Source organism: Empidonax traillii, unplaced genomic scaffold (genome assembly GCF_003031625.1).
Source record: "Empidonax traillii isolate 1590-97213 ecotype Southwest subspecies unplaced genomic scaffold, ASM303162v1 scaffold407:size753175, whole genome shotgun sequence".
NCBI classification, from domain to species: Eukaryota; Metazoa; Chordata; class Aves; order Passeriformes; family Tyrannidae; genus Empidonax; species Empidonax traillii.
The window spans coordinates 535,880-562,757 of NW_020955600.1; the positions used below are offsets into that span (position 1 = coordinate 535,880).

Consider the following 26,878-nt stretch of genomic DNA (forward strand, 5'->3'; position numbering starts at 1 on the left):
CCCCAGACTCCTCGGGGGACCTGTGGGCAATGAGGTTTCCAGTTCTCAGCTCCCCAGCTCATTGTGTTCAGGAGGGAGTGGGTTTCCATGTGGGAGCAATTAGTCATCCTGCAGCGCTGGGACGTGGAAGAAATGACAAGCGGGCTCCGTGCTGCGCTGCTGATTAAGGCTTGTATTCCTGGAGGAGGGAAACAGCAGCTTCCAGGTCTGGGGGGTTAGGAGGGAAGCAGATTACTGAGTGTAATTACATTAGATGGGCTGAAATTGGATCTGAGCCTTCCATCGCAGCCCTTCCAGATGCAGAACAGTTCAAGGGGTTGGAAGAAAAGCGATGCCGAGGGAGTGAATTAGAGACATCTTGCTTGCAATTACTGAAATTAAGGAAAGCTTTTACCCTTTGGTGGTGGGAAAGGGGAACCTGGGGCCTGTTCTTCCATGCTGTATTTACACACAAATCTCTGCAGACAGCATGGGAATAAATGCAACATGGCCTGCCTGGGTCAGGGTCTTTAACTGCTCACTGAGGGTGTTTCCAAAGGTCCAGTCCATGCTCACTGGGTGGCTGCTCATGGCCCACACTGCTCCATCACTGCTGCATGACACTACTAACCCCTGCAATGCCACTGCTGCCACAGGATTTGGCTTCTGTGTCCAGCTGCCTCTCCTGATGCTCTGCTGCTTCCCATCTCTCTGAAACTGCACAAGCATCCGTTTATCACCTGTCTGGAACTCCCTGGAATCTGGTCTCCCTTCTCTACTTTAGCCAGCAGACCTTCAGATCATCTCTCCTGATGTTGTTTCTTCTATCCCATGTCCATCTCGAAATCCCTGAAATATCCTAGAAGCCCCTGATCCAGACACATTCCCATCTCCATCCAAAACTTACTGCCCCGGACAGCCCTGGGTTTTCAGGTTTTCATTCCCTTCCATGCTGTGCTTCCCAACTGATCCTCATGCCAGCTCTACCCTGCCAGCACATATTCAGCAAACCATTTGCCAGATCCCCCATCGTTTTACACCTCCCCCCCCAGTGGAGGCAGCTGCCTCCTGCTCTCATCTGTCCCTCCCCGACTAACGTGCCCGTAATTCATCACTTTCATGAATAAAGCAGATTCTCCAGTGTCAGTCAATCCATTCAGGGGGAAAAAAAGGCTCTGGAGTTGTCTGCATTTCTGCAATTCCAGCACTGTTTGTCATTTCCATGCAGTGGGCTGGTATCTGTTCTGGACTGAAGGCTAAAATTCAATGGGCAAGATTATCTGAGACACTTGTGAAGCTGTTTAGATTTTGCCAGGTGTGGGTTCCAGCTCCTGCCAGGGGTGATATCACCCATGTACACACCCAGCTACAAACACTGCTAACTAGAAATCTTGGGCTTGGAAGAACTCCTTCTTTATGACACAATTTGGGGAAAGGGTTGTTTGTGGAGGATTCTGCAAACAGATAAAGAGGTTACACTTGTCACACCAAATTATCTGTTACGTAACTGTTTCCTCCTGTTTGAATCCTACATGATGCAAAGGCAAAACCAGAGGAAAGAGCACACGGCCCCTTCTGTTAAAATACCCCATGGAGGTTTTGGAGAGAGGGCAGGGAAAACAAGGCACCTGAACAACCTTGTCGTGCCCTAAATGAGAGTGTAACGGGCCGTGGGCTCCACTGAGCATCGAGCTCCTGGGTCATGCACAGAGATGCCCCCTCAGCTTTGCTGGAAGGTTATTTTTTGGGTTGATACGCTCTTACAGGGCTGTACATTTTGGGACCCAGTGTGGATTCCTCCATCCCCTGCAATGGAGAGCTGCTCAGTACTGAGGTGAGGTACCAAAGCCCTCGTGAGCTGCACAGCCCCAGGAGAAATGCAGGAACACTTCCATGGGCTGTGGGGGCCTGGAGGGCTTGGCTGGTCCTTTGCTAAGCTTGCAAAATTGAGTCCTTGCAAAGAGATCTGGTCTGGGGGAAGGGACAGTAACCCTCCATAACCCAAGCTCGAGAAAGGAAGAGGCACCCAAAAGATAAAGTGTTATCCCACTTCATAAAGGTCAGCAGACAATGAAACGGATGAATTATTATCTGTTTGAGAGTCTGAAAAGCAAAGATACTGCAAGTAACCTGGGTGGGTTTTGTTTCAAAGTATAAACAGGATCTTGCTGTGTCCTGTTCAAAATATCCTGTTGTGTAAAGATGATTTTTTTCCTGTTTATCCTAAGCAGAATGTGCAACTACTAATGAATGCAAGGCTTTAATGTCTGAACTGAAGATCCTCATCCATATAGGACATCACCTGAATGTAGTCAACCTGCTGGGAGCCTGCACCAAAGCTGGAGGTGAGAAGTCCCCAGTAAATCAGGAGCAAAGGAACACTTTTCAGATCCACAGGTGTTGGGATGTGCCAGTGGTGGAGTCCAGGTCTCACCACCTGCAGTTAATGCAAGCACAAACATTTCCAGCTCTCTGCTCACAGGGGAGCTCCTGCTGCTGCAGAATGTGGCCTCATCACATCAAGGGTTCTGAGCATCCCCCAGCCCGTGGTGTCACTTCTCCATTGTTCCTGGAAAACTGTTTACAAAAGGGATTATGGCCTGAAGGGGGGCAGGCACTGAATTGCAGTTAGGTGCCCAATGGCTCCAACAGGCACTACTGCTCATTTCAAAGGTTCTCCTCCCTCTCCTCCCCTGCCTTATCAGGAGGATGCACCAGGCTGAGCACTTGGCTCCCTGAGGTCTCCTCCCTTCCCAAACACTTCACCCTCTCTGGGCAAACAGGGGCAGGTTTTGCTTGGTGTGCAGAAAACTGGGGCAGGTCTGAGCTGGACACAACAACAGCATGGACGTCCCCAGGGCTGAGCTGGCAGGACTGGCCCCACAGCACTCAAAGGCTCTGTGGCAAAGTGCACTTAAAGGGCTCCGTAAATCTCAGCCCTTTGTCGCTACAACATCCCTTTCCCCATCACCATCCTTGTCTCTCACCGTGCTTCAGCTTTCACTGCTGACCATGAACCTTCCCAACCACCCCCAAAGGACAGATTGAGGTGACCCAAGAGCAAGAAAAACTAAATTAAGGGGAAACAGCGAGAGAGATGGTGCACACATTGTGGCCATCTGAGATTGCCAAGCTATCAGACTCCCAGAGAACATGCCCAGTCACAGCGGACAAAGGAAACCTCAGTGAGGTAGATCTGGTTGGATGCCAGGGCAGAAATCCTCCCTCCAGCAAGGTGTTCCCAGTTCCTCAGGGAGCACTGAGCAACCAGCAGCCACAGACACTGCTGGAATCTGCGAGCCAGGGACAGGGAACTCACAGAAATTGTTGTAGCACTGCACACCCCAAAAGCTTGTAGGGGAGGATGGGCAGCTCCAGCTGGAGGGATTTAGGGTTCAGCTGCCTTGGACAGAGCATGGTGCTAAAAACACCGAGGTTGCAGGTTTGATTTCCAGATGGACCATTCACTTAAGAGCTGGACTCGATGATCCGTGTGGGTCCCTTCCAACTCAGAGTATTCTGTGTTGAGATGCAAGAGGCAGGGGCCTTTGCTTGGGACTGTGAGCAGAGGGGAGGGAACACTGGGGGTGCTGATTCTCCTCCCCTGACAAGCCAGTGAGGTGGCTCGACACAAACAGGTGCCTCAAATGTGGCTGCAGGACCAAGGGGTCAGAAATTCATCACCAAAGCACCGACTCAGCCCCAGAGCTCTCCTTGCTCAGCCAGACACGGCTCAGGGACTGACCAAAGACTCTGGGAAACGCCTTCCCCCAGGGGGCCTCTGCCTCCCGTTTTCCAGCCTGCTCCATCCCAGCTGCCCTCCGGGTGGGAGGTGACCCTCATCCCTCCCTGCCAGATGCCAGGGAACACCTCTGCTGCCTTTGGAGAGCAGTGCTTGGAGCAGAGGGCACGGAAGAGCCTCCAGCAGGCACTGCTTTGTTCTTCTCTGAGCAAGGCAAGTGCAGAACAAAGGAAAACAGCCCTGAGCTCTGGAGACAGACAGGGAGAGGAGTTACCATCACAATGCCATTGCAGAACACGGCTCTCTCCTTCCCTGTCAGGGTTTATGTAACCATGGAACAGTATTCTGGGGAACGCTGATATTAAGTATGCACATATATTATTTTAACAACCTAACAAATAACAGATTTTTAACACTTTGGTGGGGTGTCTGATGTTGAGCAGTTACAACTAATGCACAGTACATGCTTCACAAGGAGGAAACAAAATACGGAGAGGCCACGTCTAGGAAGCATTGCAAAAACTTGAATAAATCACGGAGTGGAGCTTCAAAGCTCTTATTGGAATCTGCATTTCCTCAGGGCATCCACGAGGGACATTTGAGTTCGGGTCCTGCAGAACTGAGCAGGGCCAGATCCCTGCACTGGAGCCTTGCAGAGCTGGGCTTGGATTTGGGGCCAGCTGTGGTTTTTCTTAGGGCTGAACATGTTCCAGCTACTCAGTAGGAACTCCTGGGCAGCCCCAAGGTGTGTGCCAGCCCAGCAGAGCCACGGGGCTGTACAGGCACAGAGCCTGGCAGGAATACAGTGTCGTGGGCAAACTGCTGGTTCTTATTGCAGGAATTCACCATCTCCCTGTGGATGGGACCATCTGCTTCCTAAAGGTGCTCTCCCTGTCTCAGGGAGCCAGACTCTCCCAGGGGCACTGCTCCCTCTGTCCCCTCTCATCCTCCCCAGTCAAGTTCAAACTCCCAAGTCTGACCTACAGACCTTCTCCACAGAAAAAAGTTTCTGGACATGAGAGTTTGAGAGCTTGGGGTGGATAATAATCCCTGTCTATGCACATCCTAGTCCTGTGGTTTCACCTTACCTTGCAATTGGTGATTACAAAAAGCAGTGATTATGCCAAAGGTAGAGAATGTAGCCTTTCTCTCCCCTAATAGCTCACACTGCAACATAAAAGCACTTCAAGCAGGCCTTAAAAACATGCATAATTGTACAAAAGCAGCAATTGCTCTGAATCTACAGTAGGTTGCACAGAAATAAGAAAAGAAAAAACTGAGAGGACTTTAAAGGCTTCCAAAAACTTCACACTAAGTATTTTTACAAATTTAGGATTTTAGGAAGTATTTTTACAACTTTTGGTTCAGATCTGTCTATGGCCCTGCATACTTTTATTTCCTCTGATGGCATCAGCTCCACCCAAAACAAACAATTGGGAAGCCAGCGGAGAAAAAGAAAACTGCTCCATGCTATGGACAGAGTAAACCAACCTTCACAGCATCTGAGACTGGACATTCTGTTGATCATCCTGAATTTTCCTATTTGATAAATAAGGAATAAATGCCAACATCTAAAACTAAGAATCAGCACTGTGTTCCCTTCTCTCCCCGTCCCTACTGATTGTGTCCTTCTGGAATGTCACTTCTCTCCTCTGTGTCATAGAAATGCCAGTATTTACTTATTTTGAAGAGGATTTGGGAGGATAAGTTAGAATTATGTGCTTTGCAGTGCTTCAAAACTCATTTGACTCTCACTGTCTTTATCAGGTCCTTTAATGGTCATAGTGGAATATTGCAAATATGGAAATCTGTCCAACTATTTGAGAGGAAAACGGGGAGATTTCATTGCATGCAAGGTAAGAAAATGATTCACTGCTCATAGTCCCAAGGCAGGGAATCAGCAGCCATGGAGACAGGCTGGGTTTTTCTGCATTGGCACTGCTGGGCATTTCTATGGGTACTTTATTTTCTCACCACATTTCAATTTGAATGAGCAAAAAAAGGAAATGTTTTCCCTGCAGGGTCTCACTCCCATCCTCCTCTGATTTAGTTGCAAATACATAAGCACTGTAGTGCACTTCAGAGGGACAGAGGGAATTACCCCAGCTCAGGGAATAGTGAAAAACTGGCCTCAACTGAACTAGGAGAAGGTGAACCCTCCCAAAACACAAGCCTGGGTTGGGGATTTTTGTTTCTAGGCCCACCCACACACACACTAAAAGCAGCTTCTCCTTCCCCCATTCTCTGTTTGTCCCATCCCCTGTGCCAGCCCAGTCTGTGCTGGGTGCAGGGACCTGGATCAAGGACATGTCTGCACTAAAATGAACCACGTGGTTTGGTTTCCAGCAGTTCTCTGCAGCCACACAAACATCTGGGCTGGGATAGGGGACCAGGGATCAGTGCTGGGGAGGGGATGGCACTGCCTCCTCCTTGTGAACATACAGCCTGGAAAGGGCTCTCTGATCCCAGCCCTGCCTGAAACTGGAGCCTCCCAAGATTATTTTCCCGGATGAATCCATTATTATTATGATGATGATGATTGTAGCCATTGTGTAAAGACACAGAAGTACGTGAGGTACTTTGTGTGAGTGAAGGAGATTTTCCTGGTACAGTCACTCAGAATTTCTTTCTCACCATTGTTTCCTTGATGAATTGAGGGGCTGGTTCTGTCTGCCCCCCCAGGAGAGGGTGAGGCAGACACACAGTGCACATCATGCACGTACCTTGAACTGATCTGTGATGTCTTCCCAAGAAAGCAAGAGGCACAGACCTACAGTATCTCTCTGCTCACCTCTCAGTCTGCCCCAGCCAGTTCCCAGCTCCCTTTTCTGGGCCAACACTGCAGTCAGTGGAATGGGAGGTTGTGTGTTGATCAGTAGGAAACCAGGCTTCATTAGCTCTGCTCTTCAGGGAACATCATGTTCAAACATGTTTGGAGCTCGTCTTTGGAGGACATTCTCCATATGCCATTCTGTGACACAGTTTGAATCCTCAGGCATTGCATCAACCAAAGCTAAAAATGAGTTTTATGCTATGTGTAGTCCCAGGAAAACTCTGACCAAGCAGAGAAAAGTCTGGATGAGTCCAACAGTGACCTGACTGAACTGATCAAGAGGCGCCTTGAGAGCGTAGCCAGCACAGGCAGCTCTGCCAGCTCAGGATTTATTGAAGATAAGAGTTACAGCGACTCAGAAGATGATGAAGAAGGTAAAAGAAACCCACCTAATCCCAAATCTTTTCTTGTAAAGATTTCTGTTACTTGGCCAGTGCCACACACACTGTCACACACTTTACAAGCCCTGACACAGCTTGGTTTGTTCCTGAAGTTGCAAATTCTTCCTCTTGCCTGTTTCCCACTCCAACTTTCTCACCAAAAGAGTTTAGTGGTGATGAATTGCATAGAAAAGCTGCTCCTGTTGTGTGAGAGGAGCAATAGCAATGTTTTACCGCTATTCCCATTCTCTTCACTCACTCTCTATAAAGTTTTCCTCACTCCTATCCGCAGATGTTGTTTTTCCCATAGCTAAATGGCATGATTAATGTGCATTAGAACTTGATAAATCATCTGATCTTCTGCCTCTGGGTCAGTGGTTCCTACCCCAGAGCTGCAACTCCAGCAGAGATCTCACCTAACGACCCCAGCAGGGCTGGGGTCACCAGAGTGCCAGTGGCACCAGTGCCACCGAGGTTTGGAGCTGTTTGGAGTGTTTTGCCCTGTCTGTGATCTCTCCTAGATGCTGAGGATCTGTACAAGAGGCCCCTGACTTTGGAGGATCTGATTTGCTACAGCTTCCAAGTGGCCAAAGGCATGGAGTTCCTCGCCTCCCGAAAAGTGAGCTCATTCAGACTTCTATCCCAGAACCCTGAGTGTCTGATGTGGAGAAATCCAAGCACTCTCTTGAGCCTGAGTAATCTGCTTTTTGCTCTTCTGTTAAAGCCTTGGAGATCACTTTGGCTCTGGTGGTTAAGCAATAAGTAGCACTGAAGGGGTTGGAAGGGATATCCATCATGTTCTTGGCTGCAGGGACTGGCATCTGTAACGGGAGAGTTTAGATATAAGGGGTGAATACAGATTGTGAGACAATTCTTGGAACAGCCTCATAAATAAATGCAGAAAAGGCTTCTCGTAGAGAAAGGTCCTTCTAATGTGATCAACAACAGCACTACTGAAAAATGAAGGGGAGTGTCCAGCTATTCCTTTGGCTTGTCAGCAGTGTTGGAGAGTGTCAGCAGAGTTAGCACCTCTTTTGGACACAACAGGAAGGATGTTTGCAGCCTGTGGAACACCTTTTCAGTAAATGGAATGTAATACATGTGCCAAAGTGTGCACACAGCTGAGGGCTTGCACTGACACAGCTCCAGGGGAGCACAGGAATCCCGAGCAGAGTCAGCCCATCTCACACACTCTGGGCCTGCATTTGCAAATGTAGCTGCAGCTGCCTTTTGACCTCTCCCAGTGTTCCCAGTTAGTTAGAAATTAGGACTCCCTTTGTCTTGTCATAACTGTGAAAGTCAGAAAATTACCTGCAGTATTGGCTTGTTCCCCGAGTTATTCTCTGCTTTGTGTAGGACAGAATGTTTGGGGCCGGTTCCCTCACAGAATCCCTTCTCTGCCCTGCTCACGACAGCAGGTCCTTTACCTCCCCGTTCCCAGAGAAGCTCTGCTGCCCTCAGCTCTGGCAGGGAGCCCCTCTGATCCTGCGTGTCCTGGTTCCTTCCAGTGCATCCACCGGGATTTGGCAGCAAGGAACATCCTGCTCTCCGAGAACAACGTGGTCAAAATCTGCGACTTCGGCCTGGCCAGGGACATTTATAAAGACCCCGACTATGTCCGGAAGGGAGATGTAAGTGGAAGGAGCTGGAGTTATTATCCTCAAGTTGTTGTTCCCCATGGGTTTGGGTGGATCAGTAACAGCAACCTGCTGTGTCTTTGGTGTCCAGGCCCGGCTCCCACTCAAATGGATGGCTCCAGAGGCTATTTTTGACAAGATTTACACGACACAGAGTGACGTGTGGTCCTTTGGAGTGCTGCTCTGGGAAATATTTTCTCTAGGTAAGAATGGTTTTCCCCTAATTTATGGCTCCTCTGCTAAGGAAAGCTTTTAACAAAAGGTGCTGATGTGGGGCAGCCTTTCTGCTTCAGCTGGGACAAGTGCACAGTGCAGGGCAGGTGTGAAATAAAGCCACTGGGCTGAGGTCAGTGAGAACTCCACCTGAAAACAGTGAACACTGGGGAGGGGGGAGCAAAAATCCTAAATCCTGGACCTAACATTTGTAACCACTGAAAGCAACGGAACCCAGAGGTAAAACACAAGTCCTTGCTGCTGGGGAGTGAGATGGTTTTTTGACAGCAATGAAGAAGTTTCCCATCCAACCATCTTTTCCTGAAGAAGTCTGCTTTAGGAACCCCCACAGCCCCAAGGCTGGAGGGTCCCCCTGCTGAGGGCACAGGGGGCTGATGCTGCTCGTGGCAGCCCATGGAACACGAGGGAAATTGCCCACATGATATTTTGTCCCAGCTAAACTATTTTCCCCACAAAATCTAAGATTTTCTAAGAAAGCAAAACCTCTTGGCAGCAGCTGCCATGAGGCTGATCCGAGAGCCAGTGCCGGGCTCTGCCTCAGTCCTTTTGGCAGTGGACAGGAAGAAGCACATGCTCTTGTGCCCACGTCGTTTGCAAGCCACAACATTGCTGAAAGGACAGGGATGGAGTTCTTTATGTGCTACAGCTTTCATCCCTGGGTGCTGTTGGAGATCTCAGCCTCGCTGAGATCTGGTTACTGTCCAGCACATAAAGCTGTGAAACTGAGACAAGCAGCCTCCCAGACAGTTGGACTTTGCCGCTCTCAGATTCGCCCTCCAGAGTGGCAAGTTTTGTTTTCCTGAGGGAATTTAGGAATGTCAGCTCTGGCTTTTTAATCAGCACTTGCAGACAAAAGAAAACGAGAAGCATTGTCAGCTTAAGCTGCTGGATTTTAAAGCAAACTCTGTAATCTCCTTCTATCTTTAGTTGATGGATCAGTTGAAATTAATGATCAGGCTCAAGATGCCAAGTCAAGATGCAAAGTCTGGAGCTGTTTCTGTCCTAATCTTTCCTCAGGGCTGGCTGCAAAATCACAACTTGTTCTTGGTCCAAGTCTTTCATTTGGACTCTCCTCTAGTTCATGTAGCACACAAAGCAGAAAATTCACATTCAGATGGTTAAAGCACGTGGCAGTTCCTGCTTTCTCCAGGGCTCAGTCCTGTTTATTTAGGGATGTTCTTTTGGTGTAACACCTCCATGGCTCAGTAACAGCATCACCTGCTGCAGGTGCTTTGAAACACCACAGAAAGGCAAAGCTCCAGAAGCACCAGCAGTGCCCTGTTTTTGACAGATTATTCAGGAAGATGCACCAGCAGAGACAGACTCAGAGGGAACAGGCATTGGGCACCTCCAGGGAACCAGAAGAACTGAATACTGATGAATGGCAAGGGGCACTGCAGAAACAGGCTTTGTATCATTCCCAAAGGTCCTGACAGACTTCAACAGATGTGACTTTCAGGTCATTCGGCCTGACTAGTATAAACCAAAAAACAGGGTTACTCAAACTCACCTCTATTTTTATCTAGTTTTAAAAACCAATTTATCTGGTTTATTTTAATTTTAGATAGACTCTTTTCATAATGAAGGTGCTTTCCTGGCACAATAGACTGTCCTCTTCTGAATTCAGGGGAACCTACCAACCTCCTGCGAGGGCTGCCATCCGTGCACAGCCTCTGCCCGGGGATGACGTAGATCACAAACTCCTTTTTCTCTCAGTGGCACAGGTTCAAAAGCAGTCATTTTCTCTGAGAGGGTTTTTCATACAGATCACCCAGGCATGCCTGTGGTTTGGCACTGCTCACATCTGCAGCTCCAACGATAAATATTTAATTAAGGATTTGTGTCGCTGATTGAATTCTCTTCTATAAAAGTTTTACAGATCATTGAGAGCCAAGGGATGGAAGTTATTTGTCATTGCTATGGGGTATGTTTTGGCTCCCATTTACAGCTGCTGCTTTTACTGGGTCCCACAGACTTAGCACCCTCTAAAAAAGGGGAAAACACTGATTAGGAAACTGCAGAGTTTAGTTTGGTCATGGGTCCTTTCCAGGGGCAGAGCTAAGAGAAGGACAACAGGCTTCCTCCAGAAAGGCTGGACCCATCTTGGTGATACACAGGGAAATCAGGGCTGGAGAGAGACTGTTCATTTTCATCTGGGGCTGAGTTTGCAATGAGCTTTAAATTATTCCAAAGGGGTCAGCACACCTCGTGTCAGGTGGTGCCAGCAATGTTTGATACATCCTGAAATCACTCATGGTACAGAATGTCGGTGTCTCCTGGAATTTCAATGTGCACTGTTCAGAAAGCAGTCAGAGATAATTATGTAAACAAGCAGTGCCTGCTCGTATAACATCAGCATCTTATTATCCTGCTAAAATAAGATCAAGATCAAAAGAGGGCTCCCATATCCAATGCATGCCACATCTTTGAGCATTTTGCAAGAGATTTTCCCTAAGGAAAACATCATGTGTAGACCTCACACCACATGTTTCAGCCTACATTTCTCCCAAGCTGTCTCAGCATCCCAAATCCAAGTTATTAGGCTTAGCACATAGTCCAGATGAAGTGCAATGGTGAGTGGAAGTGGAAAAAAGGGGAGTTCCTTGCTTTTATGAGCTGAGCTGCCTCCAGCTGGTAGAAGGCCAGCACCAGTCAAAATATAAACTACCAAGAGATCCTGCAGTCAAAAATTGTTCTTAGAATCACAGCATGCTAAGGGGTTGGAATGGACCTTAAAGACCATCCAGTCCCCACCCTCCACACCTCCCACTAGCCCCGTTTGCTCAAGGCCTTATCCAACCTGGCCTTGAACACTGCCAAGGCTGGGGCATCCACAGCCTCCCTGGGCAACCTGCTCCAGTGTTTCAGCACCCTCACAGGGAAGAATTTCTTCCTAATATCTCACCAAAATCTCCCCTCTTACAGTTTGTACCCATTACTCCTTGTCCTGTCACTATTATTCTTCTTTGCCTTCCTTGTGTTTGCTCTCACCAACATGTTGCAGTTGATATGATCAGTGCTGTAACCAGAAAGAACTCAGAAGGTGAGCCCCAGTGGAATTCTCCATCCCTTCTCACCCCATTCTCTCATGTTGCCCTCAAGGTCTCCATCCCAATCAATGCATTTGAGGATTAATTCTGATCAATGAGATAATTATTGAGCCAGGCCTAACCAGAACAAACTGAGAGGTTTCTTCTGCACTGGGAATGGTCCTGTGGCCATTCACCAAGGCCTGACTCCATTCAGCTCCTCCCCATGGAAATCACGGCCACCATGGCACAACAGTGACATAATTGGGGTTGGCAATCAGTGAAAAAAGCTCCTTTCTCTAAGGAGGGGTCTGTGGTGTTGCCCCAGGTCATCAACAGTGTAGAGCCTCAAGGGAGGCTCAGGAGAGGCTGTTGAACCCTGTTGAGCTCAGGGGTGTTCAGGAAGCCCCAGTACCTTCTCAGGGTGGAAAGACAAGTGAGAGTCAGGAGAGGTGCAGAGGCAGCAGTTTGGTGCCTGGGGCACTGTGGGAAAGTGACACCACACTGTCCATCCCTCTGTTTATTCACAGGGATCTTGGGAGGTGGTTTGAGACCTTTGGCTAATGGGTGATGCCGTGTGGGCTGAACAGTGGATTACCAGGTTATTCTGACAGGTGAAAGGCAGATCTGGGAAGGAAAATCCAGATATAAGGCAGAAGTGATGCTACTGACTATCTCCAACTTACAGAACTCCTGGAAACACTCTCGGTACCTTGAGCTGGTCCTTGCACATCCAGAGAATTCAGATGTGCTGTGGCTGAGCATCCCTGAGCCTTGGATGTCACTGGAGCCTGTTTGCTGTGCTGAGGGGCCCTCTTGGGAAGCTGCCAGGATCTCAGCTCCCCAGCTCTGCAGACTGAGCAGGCAGATCCATGGAGCAGAATAATTCTGGAAGCAGCCACGTTTTGGCACCCTCTTGGCTGCTTTTATCCAGAAGATTTCTACTGTGCTTGTTGTGCCCCCAAGTGCACAGCACACGATGGTGTCTCCAAATGGAGGGGGGAAATTGCAGGAAATATGCAGGAATGTTATCGACAGTAGATCATGCGCAGATTCCTGGAGGGCTGGATACAGATCCAGATTCCATTCAATCCCCTATGCTGAGACTTGACTACATTGTTTCCAAATTCATCATCCAGCCTTTTGGATGGCAGAATGTGCAAGACGGGGGTTGTGCTGCATGTGAAGCCTTTGCTGAGGAGGGAGGGAGGGAGGGAGGGAAGTTTACAGATCGTTCAAGTCTAACCACAGCAGGCTCAGTAACCTTTCAAACTTCAGCACAGACTTCTCCTGAATGTTACCTGTGAGGTCTGGATTACTCAGATGCCAGAGCACTTTCCCAAACTCTGTATTTGTTCCCCTTATTTATGGAGCACTGGAGATGTCATACAGCGAAGAGCACAACCTCTGAAGAGCTCATTAGTTGAGGAGCACATGTGATGCATTTACACCAGTGCCTTCTCCGTAGAGAACCATCTGCACAGGCAAATGATGACTTCTTGATTCATGTTGATGACTTTTGGCCAACTTTGGTGCAGTAATACAGTGCTACTGGTCCCTTCAGAGCGCTCTGCCTCTCAGAACAATAACAGCTGCCATGAGCTGCCCTCCCAGGGGCAGTAACACTCACACTGACATTGCAGTGGCCCTGAAGACACTCTGAACACACACTCAGGAGAGAAAAGAAGCCTGAAAAGCTGCAAGGTCATGTTCAAGGAAGTTTTGCCTGTAGGACTGGATAATACACACACAATACTCAGCACAGTTCCACACCTGAGGTTGAACTGCAGTTCTCAGGGTCTTCTGCAGCAGCAGCCAGGTGCCCACAGCTCCCTCTGCACCAGCCAGGCCAGAGATCCAAGGCAAGGCAGGATGAGCAGGACTGACACACTCCATGTGTGCTCACTTTGTGCAGGAGATTGGCAGGCTAAGAGTCTGTTCAATGTAACCAACTGAATGAGCTGGAACTTTTCTACCACTGATCAAGAGGTCATTTAAAGTCTCAAACTAATAAAATGTAGTTGTCTTCTGCCCTATTTTACCTTGGAGTGGTCCTGGCTGTATCACAAATGTGGAGGATGCACTGTGATTGAAATCTCTGAAGAGGCAGAGTGATTCTGTAGCAGGTTTCCAGACAGAACAGGTAGACAGGAGGTGGCTGCAACTTCTTTACTGGAGCTTCTTTTGCTGCCAGACTCTGGGTAATCCCAGATGCTCAGCAGAGTCACTGATTCGTGTTTAATTCCCTGGGCTGGGAAACAGGGACTGTGCCACTCTGAAGCCTCTCATTTCTCCCCCAGGTGCCTCCCCATACCCTGGAGTGCAGATAGACGAGGATTTCTGCCGGCGGCTCAAGGAAGGGACCCGGATGAGATCCCCAGAGTACTCCACCCCAGAAGTGTAAGAGCTCCTGCTCTTGTACTGTGAGCTGACACGTGTCATTTAAGTATTGAAGCTAGATTGTGTTCAGGTGGAGAGGGGGAAGGGGACCCCAACTGTGTATTTTGTATTTGTTTTTTCAGTAAATGCTGTGGTTGTTCATGCCTTGGGTGTCCTGGTAGCACAGACTAATGCCAAGGACAGCCCAAGTCAGCCTGACCTTTGCCAACAGCAAGATGAACAGATCCCTGTGTGAGCTGTAGTTCCTGGATCTCTGTTCAGGAGAGCCCTGTGTCTGCCTTGGGTACAGAAACCCAGCATCCATAACCAGGACTTATTTCAGCAGCATCACAGGGCCAGATTGTAAGCTGGGTGAAAACAAAAAGCCTCAAGGCTCAGCTGAGGCAGGAGGATGGAAGCAACAACCATCCAACAGGGCAACTAGAACAGGATTGCAGCACATGGAGATCTGAGCCTGTCCTAACCCATAACCACCCAAAGATGACCCAACCCAGCAGGAATGGAATGAAACAGCCTGGAAGCAAAGCTGCTTGCCTTTCCCTTTCTGACTCGCTGGCTCTTTCCCCAGGTACCAGACAATGCTGGATTGCTGGCACGGCGTTCCCACCGAGAGGCCGACGTTCACAGAGCTCGTGGAGCGCCTGGGGGACCTCCTGCAGGCCAATGTGCAGCAGGTACAGCAGGGCCAGGCTCTCCCAGCTCTCGTGGTGGTGCTGATGTGCTGATGTGTGTGTGGGTACCCGTGTGTGTGCTCAGGGAAGGGCTGCTTGACCCCAGCACCACCTTGGACCTCACAGCAGAGGTCACGAGGAAAAAGGCTGCTGGGGTGAGTCAAGAAAATGGCAACTGTGCAAAGGGGATTGTATTTTAAAACTAGATGGCTGTCCATCCATAGCAGGAGAAAGTTACACTCATCAGAAAAAGGCCCAGTTGCCCCTCAGAGGAACACCAGTGCTTTATCTCACCAACAGTTCCAGTTCCATTACAGGACAGTAAAGCCTGGCTGGGTGCCACCAAACCACCCCAGCACTCCCCTTCTCAGAAAATACAATTTATTACCAATCAAATCAGAGCAGGATCATGAGAAATAAAACCAAACCTTGAAATCATCTTCCCACACACACCTCCCTTCTTTCTGGGCTCAGCTTCACTCCCGATTTCCTCCACCTCCTGAACTTTCTCATTTTCCAAGATTACGTCCACCAGTGCTCTTAGGAGCTTTACAATTATGTAGTTTAAAGCTCAGAAAGTCAGTTAGAGCATTATTAATGTCATAATAGTTAATTCAGTTGTTTTCCTCTTCATTAAAAACAACCAGAAATGCAATTGTCAGTTTAAAAAGAGATCAAACATCTCCTTCCTGTTTGTAAACAACTGTAGTGGAGCTGAGTTGAAGAGGGCCCAGTCTGCAACATTAAGAGCTTGGGAGTTTTATTCTATAACCAAAGTAAATTAAGGAGACATAAAAATCATGATAAGGGAATAGGGCACTTAACTGCTTCTCAAAATTAAAAACAAAAAATAAGCAAAGAGAAATTTGGACAAATGGTTTCAGGCCTTAAAGGCAGAGTCATGTCTGGGAGTCCTGCAGGGGGTGATGACAGTGCAGAGCTCGTTTTATTCCTTGGAAGGACAAGAAATAAAGTCCTTCCAGGCTCCCACTTGAAGGACCAGCTCTTCCCAGCTACAGCTCCTGAAGCTGAACAAACCCAAAGAGTCTACACATAGGCACTGTGCTTTTACCAATTCCAAGCTCTGTTCAAGTCCTGTCAGCCCCAGGGGTTTGGGAATTCCTGTCACTCCCTCCCTTCTCCAGGGCTGTCCCTTGGAATTCCCTAAGAGGCAATGACAGTATAGACTGCTTTCCTGAAGGGCAGATCAGTGTCCTACCCCTCCCTGAAGGTAGCACAGCCTCACATCTGGAATGTAGGAATGATGGAAAGAGCATCACAATCACTTTGAAGAAACATCATAAATTGAAATAAAATCCAGTCCTTTCCCAGTGTAAAGCTCTGTAGAACACAAGAACCTCTTACACTGAGATGCAGCACAAGATGAACTTCACCAGCTTTGTGTTCCTTCCTGTTATTAATTCTCTAGGATGGTAAAGACTACATTCCACTGAACATCACCCTGTGTCCCGATGGAGAATCCAACCCCAAAACTGGCCCTGTGGAAGAAAACTCGACCCCTGGAGTGAATCGCTGGAGTGCAGTGGAAACTGGGTGAGGAAAACTGAGACAGGGGTGGCAGAGAGGGAAAGATTCCCTGGAGCTGGGCCCTGTCTGGTGTCCTCTCCCAGTAGTGCTGGTTAAAGAGGCAGACAGATTTGTCAGGGTGTTGGTTATTGGTTGTGAGAGATGGAATAAGAAAACTGGTCCAGGAGACTGAGCTGGGTCAGGGTGTAACTGAGGCACCAACTGCTGCAGCATCTGCTTGGGTTGGTGCTGACCCCTCCACTTTCCTGCTTGCAGAAACAACAGCAAGAAGAGACCCCTGAGTGTGAAGACATTTGATGAGGTGCCAGTGGAAAAGGAGAAAGTGCTGCATGAGGTAAGTGAGGTGACTGCCTCCTGCCCCACCAGGTTCACAGATCACTCGTCACCAGCCCCAGAAACACCTACTGGAGCTTGTGAAATCTGTTTGCTCAGAAACAGCTTTAAATCAGGCAGAAGGTTTGGCCCTGGCATCTCACACACAGGTCTGAGTGACAACTAAGAGGGACCTGCATTTTGCTTAACAAATAATTTAAAGAGAAGCTCATGTGTGATTCCCCTGGCTTTGATCAGGCCAAGGGCCTTTGTATTACATATTTCAAGATGTTTTTCCACTATAAGAAAGTGGCAGCTCATTGAAATGAGGCTCTTTGAGGGCAATGTGTCCAGAACACATTCAGGCTGGCTGAGACAGCCAGTAATTTGGTGGGGGTGAGGGTGTTCAGTTCTAGGTAGACAAGAGCAGGATTCAAGATCCTGCTCTTGGTCACACAAAGTGAACAGTGTTAAAGTGAGAGTGTTAAAGGGTTTAATTTTCACTGAAACAAAAGCTTGTTTTGTTTCAGAGTGATGGATCTGCTTGTTGGCTTCCTCTGAAACTGCAGGTTGGAGGGGTTTTTCTTTCCATTTTTTCCTTCTGTATTTAAAAAAACCAGAGCCCAGCTCCTGGGTTGCCTGAGTGGCTCAGACCCTCCCTGGCTGCAGCTCCTGTGCTGCCCACACCCCCTGTCTCAGGGACACGCTCTGCGCCACCAGGGAGGGGTCTCTGTGCTCCAGGGATGCCTCAAGGGGATCAAAGTTTAGGAGGGAAGCTTGGAACCCTCAGGAGAGCTCCTGGCAGGGGAGGAGGGCAGGGCTCAGGTGGTGAGGAGCAGCTCAGAGTCCCTCTTGGACAGAGCCAGCCCCCTTAGGGAGGCTCAAGTCTCAGCTCCAACCTGTCCTGGACATATTTCATGTCCTTGACAAGTCCTTTTCTCACTTTTCTCTGGTCACACAAATGGAGGCCCATTATTCCCTAAGCCTTTGCCAGCTGTAATTTCTGCCTCTTTATCGCTGCATCTCAGGGATTAGAAGGCTCAGAAATTTCTCAGGCTCTGCCTCTTTCCTCTTGCAGGATAAAAATCTGTCCCTCTGAATCACAGAGAGACATTTCCTACACCCATCCGGTATCAGTGAGAGATTACTGCCGCCAGCACGAGCATCACTTGCCTAAGAGCTCCCTGTTCATGGCATTTTAAAGCAAGTCCTTACATGAAGAGGGAAAAGTTTCAAAAGAAGGGTAATAGCACATCATCAGATCAGAAATAAATGTGGTGTTTCAGTCAGGATCTTTTAAAGCTGAATTATGGTGTGGTCTGCTCTGGGACAAAGTAAGTGCACTTGTGTTGCTAAAATTATCTTAAATATCATGACATTAATAGTCATTAGGTCATTATTTCAAACAGTTGCCCAGGATCTCTCCAAGTGCTCTACCACACCTTCCTGCAATTGTGCCACTTATCTGCAGTCCCTGTGGATATTCTTTTAACAGACAAGTGTAAGCAAAATGCAGAGCAGCCCTCAGATAAACTGCTCCTGGACCATGTGTTCCAGGGGGAAACAGTCCAGATAAAAACCAGAGGCAAGCTGGGCTCTACTGAGGCTCTGACAGACATCATTCATTTAGGATTTTACTTTATATTTGGAAACCAGTTTCTAGGCTGATCTTATTAACAACTGATATATGCCCACAGTATTTATAAAAAAAGATTTTGCTTGCTATTTGTTGCTTGCTGGGATTGTTTTTTGTACTCCAGTTAGTTTGACTGGTAAAATAAGACTAACTAGAGTTTCACTTCTATATTGGAGTCTTTTGCTGTCTCAGTTTGGACAAACACACAGACATGCAACTGTCCAGCATCACAGAGGATTTCAAAGGCAAAGGAACTCCCCAGAATATTTAATATTTTTAAATTACTTAAATTGAGGACTGTGGTGTCTGAGAACTTGTACACACTTTGCACAGTAACAGCTTGATCTGAACTGCAGCCTGGACAGGTTTTTTGGATGGCTCATAAAAAATCCACAACCAAAGGCTCTGTATCTTTGCAGAATGCTTCTGAACTTCCACTCCCTTCAAATTTCAGGGTTCCTAAAAGTGCATTTCTAGGAGGTATTTGGGGAGCTTGTTCTTGGAGGAACCCAGCCAGAGTTCCTGGCTATGTTCTCTATGAATTCAGTCTGTTCATATCTCCCTCCCACGTACATGGCACCCATATGCTTAATATCAATTTCAAATTGGAAAATGTCACATTATTTTTTGGTATTTTTTTCATTTGAAGGCTGCTCCTTCCAAATACAAATCAAAAGCTTCAGCATCACAGAAACAGGGGAAGTGTTCTGGGGCTCCAGAGCAGCATCAGAGGAACAGCTGGATAAAAACTGATAACACAGGCCCTGAGAAGGGAATATTCTGATGGATTGGTGGGCCCTGCACCAGGCCCAGGGCACAGGTCCCAGGTTATCACTGATGTTCCTTCCTTTTTTCCCTCAGGAGTCGGACAGTGGGATGGTGCTGACGTCAGACGAGATCAAAAGCCCCAAGAGGCTGGAAATCCGTTCCTGGCCCTACGGGATCATGGCTCTGGCGTGAGTACTCAGGGGATCCCTTTCTAAAGGTTGCTGAAATTCCCAAAAGGAAAACTGCTGGGCCATCCCAACAAGCTCACAGGAGTTGCAGCTCTGAATTTCAGAACTGTGGTTAATGTACTTGGAGAGCAAGGGGCAGAATATTCTGTGAGTGGGGAGTGATAGGAGCGAAAAGGCTGACAATATCCATGTCTACTTTAGCTGTTTCTTGAGGGCTTTCCCAGTGTTCTCCTTTGCTGATGGAACATAGTTTGAAGAACCTGATTTATTCACTCAAAACATAACATTTATGATTATACCAGCCTGCATGTTTTACCTTGGACACGCAGCAGGACTGGAACCTGTGCAGCTGGTGGGATGTGGGTGAAGTTAGGAAGGTGTGCACAGTGAAGAATGGTATAAGCACTGCCAAGCAAGTACATTTACCAGATTGCTGCATTTATGTTATCACCACGGTGAAGCCAGTCCTGCAGCCCCACCACCTCCAGGGTCCCAGGAGTTCTGTTCTCAGGCCTGGTTTACAAACAGAGGCTGTTTAAGTTTATCCCTTTGTGTTTATCCCTTCATAGTACAATCACAGAGGAATAAAAGCAGATATTTAGGTTTTTGCTCCCAGTTCTTTGCATTTCAGTAACAATCCCACAGGCAGAGAGGTGACCTTGCAGTGAACCAGGCCTTCTCCACCTTCCTGACAATAGTAACCCTGATTGAAATGTCAACAGGTAGAATTTCAAAGAACAGCTGCCCAAAATATAAAAAAGAAACAATTCTGTAGCACAGAATTCCATGTCTATTCAGTTCACTGAGCTAATTAGACTTTTACTGAATTTCCTGAAAATCTGTTGGTGAGATTTGGATTCGTTTCCTCTGTCAAACTCAATGACCTTTCCCACCAGAACAGTTCCTTGTTCTACCCCAACTCACCACTTTTCTACATTAAACAGAAATTATAGATGAGAAAAACCCTCCTGCAGTTGTGGATGTTATGGGAGAGTTCCTGTGAGAGTGCCTGGGGAGAGAGTGCCAGTGTTTTGGAGGGGTGGCTGCTCCACTCAGGGAGAAAAGCAGAGGGAAGGAGCTGCCTTGTCTATCAGGCCTTAAAACCATCAGCAGGAGAGGAGGTAAAGGGAGAAGTTTACGTAGGGAATTCTAGACAACAACTAGGGAGCATCCAAATGCTCTGGATTTTGCTGGATAGGAGCGTGACTTCAGGAATAATGTTGTCCAGCAGCATTTCCCCTGTCCCAGCACTGTCCCAGGGCTGTGCCTGTTGGGGATCAGCAGAGATCTGGATGTGGCTCTGTGGGTTTGTGCTGTGCAGAGGATTCCTGCCAGCTCAGGGCATTGCTATGGAGACCAAACGGCTCCAGCTCTGGAACCACGAGCTCAGATGTCAGAACCTGCATTACTGGGATGCTGTACCTGGGCTGATTTACCTCCTTTAACACACACACACATACACACAAATAGCCTCCCTGGGACGCTTTATCCTTCTAAAGATTCCTGGCAGTCACCTCTGCCTGCTGCTCCCTGCTGCATGTCTCCCACTTGGATCAGGAGCTGGCAAAGGCAGGTTCTCCCTCTGCCCCTTCCAGGCTGTCTGCTGAAATTCAGGAAAATCAGTGTCCAGATAGGTATAGAAAACCACCAGAATTCCAGAACAGCCTGTTCTTCAGAGATTTCCAGGAAAACCTGAACAGCTGTCAGCCTCACTGGGAGTGAGTGGGAAGTGCCATGGCCCTGTGGGGTCAGTGACCCCCTCCAGCTGGGTTTTCCCCCTTTCCAGCCCACACTTCCGTAGGGATTCCATTCCTCATGAGATACCTGATCCTTTGTGTGCCAGCCAGGCCCTGGGAGACCATTCCAAAGAGCTGCTGTGACAGCAAACCCTGCAGCAGCTGTTTGCTGTCCCCTCGTTCCCAGGCCCTGATTCCCATGGGATGGAGGGACAGAGGTGTGGTTTTCCTTGGCCACATCCTTCACCAAGTGTTTGAGGTCCAGCTGAGACAGTGACTTTGTCAGCTTCTTTTTTCCTCTTTTTTCACTCTAGCAGAGTGTCACTGGCACAAATAGCAGCTGGAACACAGTGCAGAGCACCCCAGTGCCCTCTCGTTTGAGGACAGGACACCCCTGGGTGCTCCTGCACTGAGAACTTGGAAAACAAGCCTCCAAAGCATTTAGAACAGTCTGGAGAGGTCAGAAGGGATGTGGGTTTAACAGGGGAGATAAAGTCACCCTTGTTAATTGTGTATCTCCTTCTATCAAAAACATTTACCCTGGATCCTTTTCAAAGTCTTTCTTTTCTAAAACAAAACTGTTCAAAGGCTGAGCATGTTTGCTAAACCAGGGTGGCTGCATTTATTATTTTTGCCAAAATCTCGCTGTTTATTTGTCCTGCATTCATTCCTCTGAGGAGTGTAAATCTTGCCAACAGCACACACCATGGAGTGTCGGTGTCGAGAGTTTCTTGGAGGTGAATCTGATACTCTGGGCCTGGGACCACTTTTAGGCCAGACTGATCCTTTCTGATTATTTTCTAGCTGAGGCAGAAAGTCAGAGCAGTAGCTGCAGTGAGAGACAGACTGACTGGGGTCAGGGAGCCAGCATTGAGGGAAGCACAGAGACCACAGAGGGATGGAATGCTGGGATGACTCTCAGCTCACAGGCTGCTGCCAAGCACTGCTTTAAAATTCTCCAAGACAATCAAGTTATCGCTTAAAATTATAAAAGGGGTGATATCTGCCCAGTTGTCCTGTCTCCCCCCCAGTCCAGCTCTCCTCATCTGCTCTGACACTGCTGATCTGGTTGTGTTCAAGGCCCACACCAGCTCAGCTGATCCCCCTGGGCTCTGGGTGCTGCCTTTGCCAAAGCCAAACTGGGCCTAAGGCAAATCAGTGCTGCTGAAACAGATGGGTTTGCTCTGGAGCATCAGGCACTCATGGCCAAACACAGGGTGCCCCCCAAAAATTCAGCCTGCCTTGGGTTGGAATCCTTTTGGTTCTCAGAGAATGAGGCAGGAACCGTCTCTGCTCCAGGGCAGAAAGAGCTCCAGAAGGGTTTTATTCTGTGATGTTGAGATAATAAATATACTTACTGTTGTGTCCTGCCCCTTCTGACCTGGCCTGAGCTCTGCAAAGTAGAGTTTTGAATGAGTAGCTGCTCAGGAGTTTTGTAAGCCCTTTTTTTCCCCAGGATTATGCTTAAAGTAGCAGGGACTGAAAGGAGAATTGTGCATGGCTGTGTCCCCAGCCTGGGTTTGACTGTGGTGCTTTCCATCTCACTGCTTTTGGGGTGCTGGGGGAAGTATCAGGGACATCTGGGCAGCTTGGCCACACAGGAGGGGACACAGATGCAAGGAGTGGGTGGTTTTGGCCTGTGGAAACTTTATGTTACCTGTACTTTGTATGTAGAAGTGTTGAAAACAACAAATTCCTGATCCCAATCCCTTGAGTTCTCTGTGCCAGCACAGTCCTGATGCACTGATACTGCCAGAGGGGAACCCAGGATGAAATTCCTACTGCACAGCACTCAGTCTAAAATGTATCAAAGCAAACTGTGAATCAGTCATAACTACCAGAAGGAAAAACAAGCCTTTTCTTTAATTGCAGAAAAATTAAAATAATTTAAAAAAAAGAGTAGTCACTCTGTGCCTCATTAGACACCCATGAAAGCCCCTCCAAAGCCCTGAGGCTCCTACGTGTTAATAAGAGGTGTGATCATGAGACAAACGGCTCTGCTGGGCAACACCCAATTTCTCATCTTTCCATAAACACACAGCCAGAATTCCTACATGGACACAAAAATCTGTTCGTTTTTCCCAGTGAGGGCTTCTTATGGCAGAGCAGTAGGAGCTGCTCCACAGAACTGGAGGAAGTTCTGCTCTTGGTGCTGGAGGCCCTCCCTGCACAGGGGGATTTTCTCTCAGTCATCTTCTCTTTCTCCAGGCTCCTCTTCAAGTCATTGACCCCAAAATTTAGACTAATAGCAACTGGCTCCCTCTCACATAAAATAAACAGCTCCAGCAATGATTTCCCAGCTCTTTGATGCTTTCAGGATTTTTCTCCTCTAACCAAAATCTCTGGTTCCCACAGCAGGAAGAAAAGGCCTCAGTAGGTCATTTAGGCCCTCTGGCTATTGCAGGATTATCCTCTGTGGTATCCTCTAAACAACTTTGGCACCTTCAGAAAACTCCAAAAAAAGTTTGTGAAACATATTACTTAATATTCAGGCTAACTTTTCCTACATGTAATTCCTGCTGTTTTCAGCTTCATCTGTAGTAGAAAATCTGCCAGAGCCCAGGAGAAGGGGAGCTGTTAATGGCTCTAATTCCCACTGAACACCCTTGTCCAGGCTCCCAGCTGGGGCTGCCCCGTGGGCACAGCCACCCCACACTGTGGGCTCTGGGTGCTCAGGAAATGCAGTTACATGAAAGGAATAGTTTGGGAAGTTAATTGCATTTTAGTCTGCCACAGGAGAGCCAATGACAAAAGCTGAGCTCATTCCCAGCTTTCTGCCTTTGGAGCAGACGCTGATACCAGCACTGAAGAGTCCTTCCAACACCAGCCCCATTCCAGCAATAGGTTATTCCCAAATATCCAGTCTCCTGACCTCCAGGGGCACAAACCCAACAAAACTTGCTGGGAGACTACAGGGCACTGAAAGTTTCCCACTGTGGCCACACTAAACCCCACTAACTTTTCTTTCCTTGCAGCACTCTGAGATAGGCAGGCTGTGGGCCAAGTTAAACAGGTGCTTTCAAGCTTCTCTCAGGCTCCACTGACAACTTTCATACCTGGCAAATTGGAAGGCAGGAGCATCTGTGGAATTGTCCCACATGAGTCAACAGAACTGAGCAACAAAAAGAGAGTTACAGAAATAAACAGTGAGGCAAAGCTGTGGTTCCAGTGCTCAGGCCAGGGAAGAATTCATCTGCAGAGAAGCTGTGTGTGTAGAGGAAGGGGCAGCTGACAAATGTATAGGATATATAAGCAGTTTCCACTCAGGTTTTTCTCTGGACAGAGAGGAAAAGCTTAGATTGTAAGAGCAGAGTGTGCTGCATTTTTGTTGGAGTTCTCAGGGTTCCTATTTCTTTTAGAATTTCTGCTTTGCTGCTCCACAGGCTTGGTTGCAGTGCCTTGTGCAGGTCTGAAAGCACAGGAACAGCAGCTTTGCTCTGTAACCTCTGCCTTTGCACTGCACAGAACCCCAATCCATCCTAGACATGCAAGACACAGTGGGCTGGCTCTTACAACTCAGGGCTCCTGGGTTCACTTCTTAGAGACAAAGCTGGAGATGCAGACATGCAAAACAAGTGTACTGAATTCTGCACTTCTTTGATGAACTGTTGGTTATCCAGACTTGCTTTACAGTCGTTAAAATGCAGCTTTATGCTACTTGAAACACATGTGAAATATGTGCTTGGGCACTGCCTGATTTTAAATCCTCCCAGGCACATTCCTGTCCCTCTGAACTGAGTGCTGTGGTGGGTCTGTCCCAAATAGCACCTCGAAGGGTCCTGAGCAAAGTGCAGAAGATTAAAAACCACTCTCACATTGGGATCCTTTTGAGAACCAACCCTAAGTTATCCAAGCCTCTTCCAGTGAATTGCTCAGAGGGAGAAAAACAAGGTTGACAGAACATTATTTTTAGGGCAGCCTGTGACAGAAAGTACCTTTTTTTCCTCCCCACAACACTTGCTGTTCCTCAAGGGCACCTTGTGATACAAATCCTCTCCAGGCTTCTCCTGCTTTTAGCACTGAGATTGCTCCATGTGCTGGAAGTTGCTGCTCTCCATCAGCTGTAAGGAGGGAAGGCAGCAGGAGAGGAAGCTGCTCCCTCCATCAGCAGCAGCCACAGAACAGCAGCTGGAACTCTGCAAAGAGCTGCCCTTCACCAGGGCTTGGGAAGGGCTGGGCAGTGCAGGAGAGGTTTAGCCCTGCACTGCAAGAGTGTCTTCAACACACACCCTTCCTTTCAGTATCATTTTAAATTACAGTCTGTCAGAGGTTACTCAGTATTTCATCCTTTATTATACTTCTGGAAAAGTCATAGCCTTCAGTTCTGCTTTCAGAAGAGTCAAATTTTTACTGACCTGTGTCAGAACAATGAGAGAGAATATTGTGGTATGTATAGGACAGGTGCCTTTATAACTAAGAGAGCTGAGATGAGGTAAGATAAACAGACAGGGCAACACAGCTCCTGCATTTACTCCTAAAGCTACTTTTAAAACACTGAGTTAGTCAAAATTCCTAATTCAGTTCCCTTATCCAACAAGTAAAATGTCACTGTCCTACAGGGTGCTGCAAATGGGAGCTGGGATGATTTATATATTTACTTTAGAAAAAAACCCGTTTTGACCATTAATTGCACCCAGAGACCAAGGCTGGCGAGACAGGGTGGATCTATCCCGTGGTTTGTTCCCCACAGGAGGAGAGCTGTCAGCAGGAGCAAGGAATCCATCCTCTCTGACCACGAGGCCGTCAAGTACCAGCCAGCAGTGCAGGTGGAAGAGGACACCATGGATTTCACGATGGAAGACTCTGTTCTGCTCCCCATGGATCCAAACCTGGAATGCCACAGCCCGCCCCCAGACTACAACTCCGTCATCCACTACTCGGCCCCCCCGGTGTAACCAAACCCTGCCCAGGCTGCACCTCCAGCCTGGCTGGGTCCTCCCCTGTCTCCAGGCCTGCATGGAATGGAAGGCAGATCTCCCAGGACAATGGTTCTGATGTGAATAGAAACATTTTAAGAGCATCTCCTCGACTGACTTTAAAGGCCTATTGCCACTTGTGCAGTAAATGAAGGTTCTGTCCATCAGAACTGCAGGGAGGAGCTGGAACCCCAGCCCTGCCACTCCTCCCTGGCTGGGGCTGGGCACAGGCATGTGCAGATCCACAGGTTCCTTCCTTCCTGTCTTACTCCATGAGAGCCCTGCCAAGCTAGCTGTGAACACAGGATTTGAGCTACTGGCCTAGGGATTGGTTAGTCCAGGGATGGAAGGGATCAGGTGTAAACAGCAGCCAAACAAACACATCAATGCTTTGGGTTTGGAGAAAAGCCAAAAACTGAAGCACTGTTCTTAACCTGGGATCTCAACTCCTGTAAATATTTCTGAAATACTTTGAAATCCAAGATACCTTTGTTGCAATTTGAATTTACTAATTTCCACTGCCCACAGGGTACACTCCTGAAAATGGTGTGGCCCAGAGAAAGCTGGCAGTACTCATGCACCAAGAGGCAGACTTGGGCCATCAGGGCACACAATGGGCTTAAATCTGCTTCCCTGGGCTTTCTCCTTGCTCAAACAGCAGTTTTTTAGCCTACATGCAATAGGGAGCCTTGCTGGAGATGCATCTGTAGTGATTGCAGGGCAAATCAGTGCCTTAAATATGAACCTTCTTAAGCTTCAGCAGGATTTCCCAGCTCACATGCACATGTTTGTGTGTGGACAAAACACTCTGAGAGTCCCACACAAACACACCCCCCTTGAGGCACCAGCAGGGCAGCAACATGGCTCTC

The 26,878-nt window shown here is 48.1% G+C and overlaps 1 protein-coding gene across 3 annotated transcripts in view; it reads left to right on the forward strand.

The window, feature by feature from the left end:
* LOC114062430 (vascular endothelial growth factor receptor kdr-like) overlaps nt 1-26,249 on the forward strand; it is a 122,363-nt gene extending 96,114 nt beyond the window's left edge. For 2 of the 3 annotated variants that reach the window (XM_027893815.1, XM_027893814.1), the window contains 12 exons: nt 2,211-2,324; nt 5,489-5,577; nt 6,763-6,928; nt 7,456-7,553; nt 8,443-8,565; nt 8,663-8,774; nt 14,135-14,234; nt 14,803-14,908; nt 16,335-16,459; nt 16,709-16,787; nt 19,263-19,357; nt 25,784-26,249. In XM_027893815.1, the coding sequence (XP_027749616.1) occupies nt 2,211-2,324; nt 5,489-5,577; nt 6,763-6,928; nt 7,456-7,553; nt 8,443-8,565; nt 8,663-8,774; nt 14,135-14,234; nt 14,803-14,908; nt 16,335-16,459; nt 16,709-16,787; nt 19,263-19,357; nt 25,784-25,988 (1,412 nt within the window). In that variant the 3' untranslated portion in view covers nt 25,989-26,249. Of the gene's footprint in view, nt 1-2,207; nt 2,325-5,488; nt 5,578-6,762; nt 6,929-7,455; nt 7,554-8,442; nt 8,566-8,662; nt 8,775-14,134; nt 14,235-14,802; nt 14,909-16,334; nt 16,460-16,708; nt 16,788-19,262; nt 19,358-25,783 lie in introns of all 3 variants that reach the window. The other variant, XM_027893813.1, reaches the window with a different exon arrangement.
* The last annotated feature ends 629 nt before the right edge of the window (nt 26,250-26,878 follow it).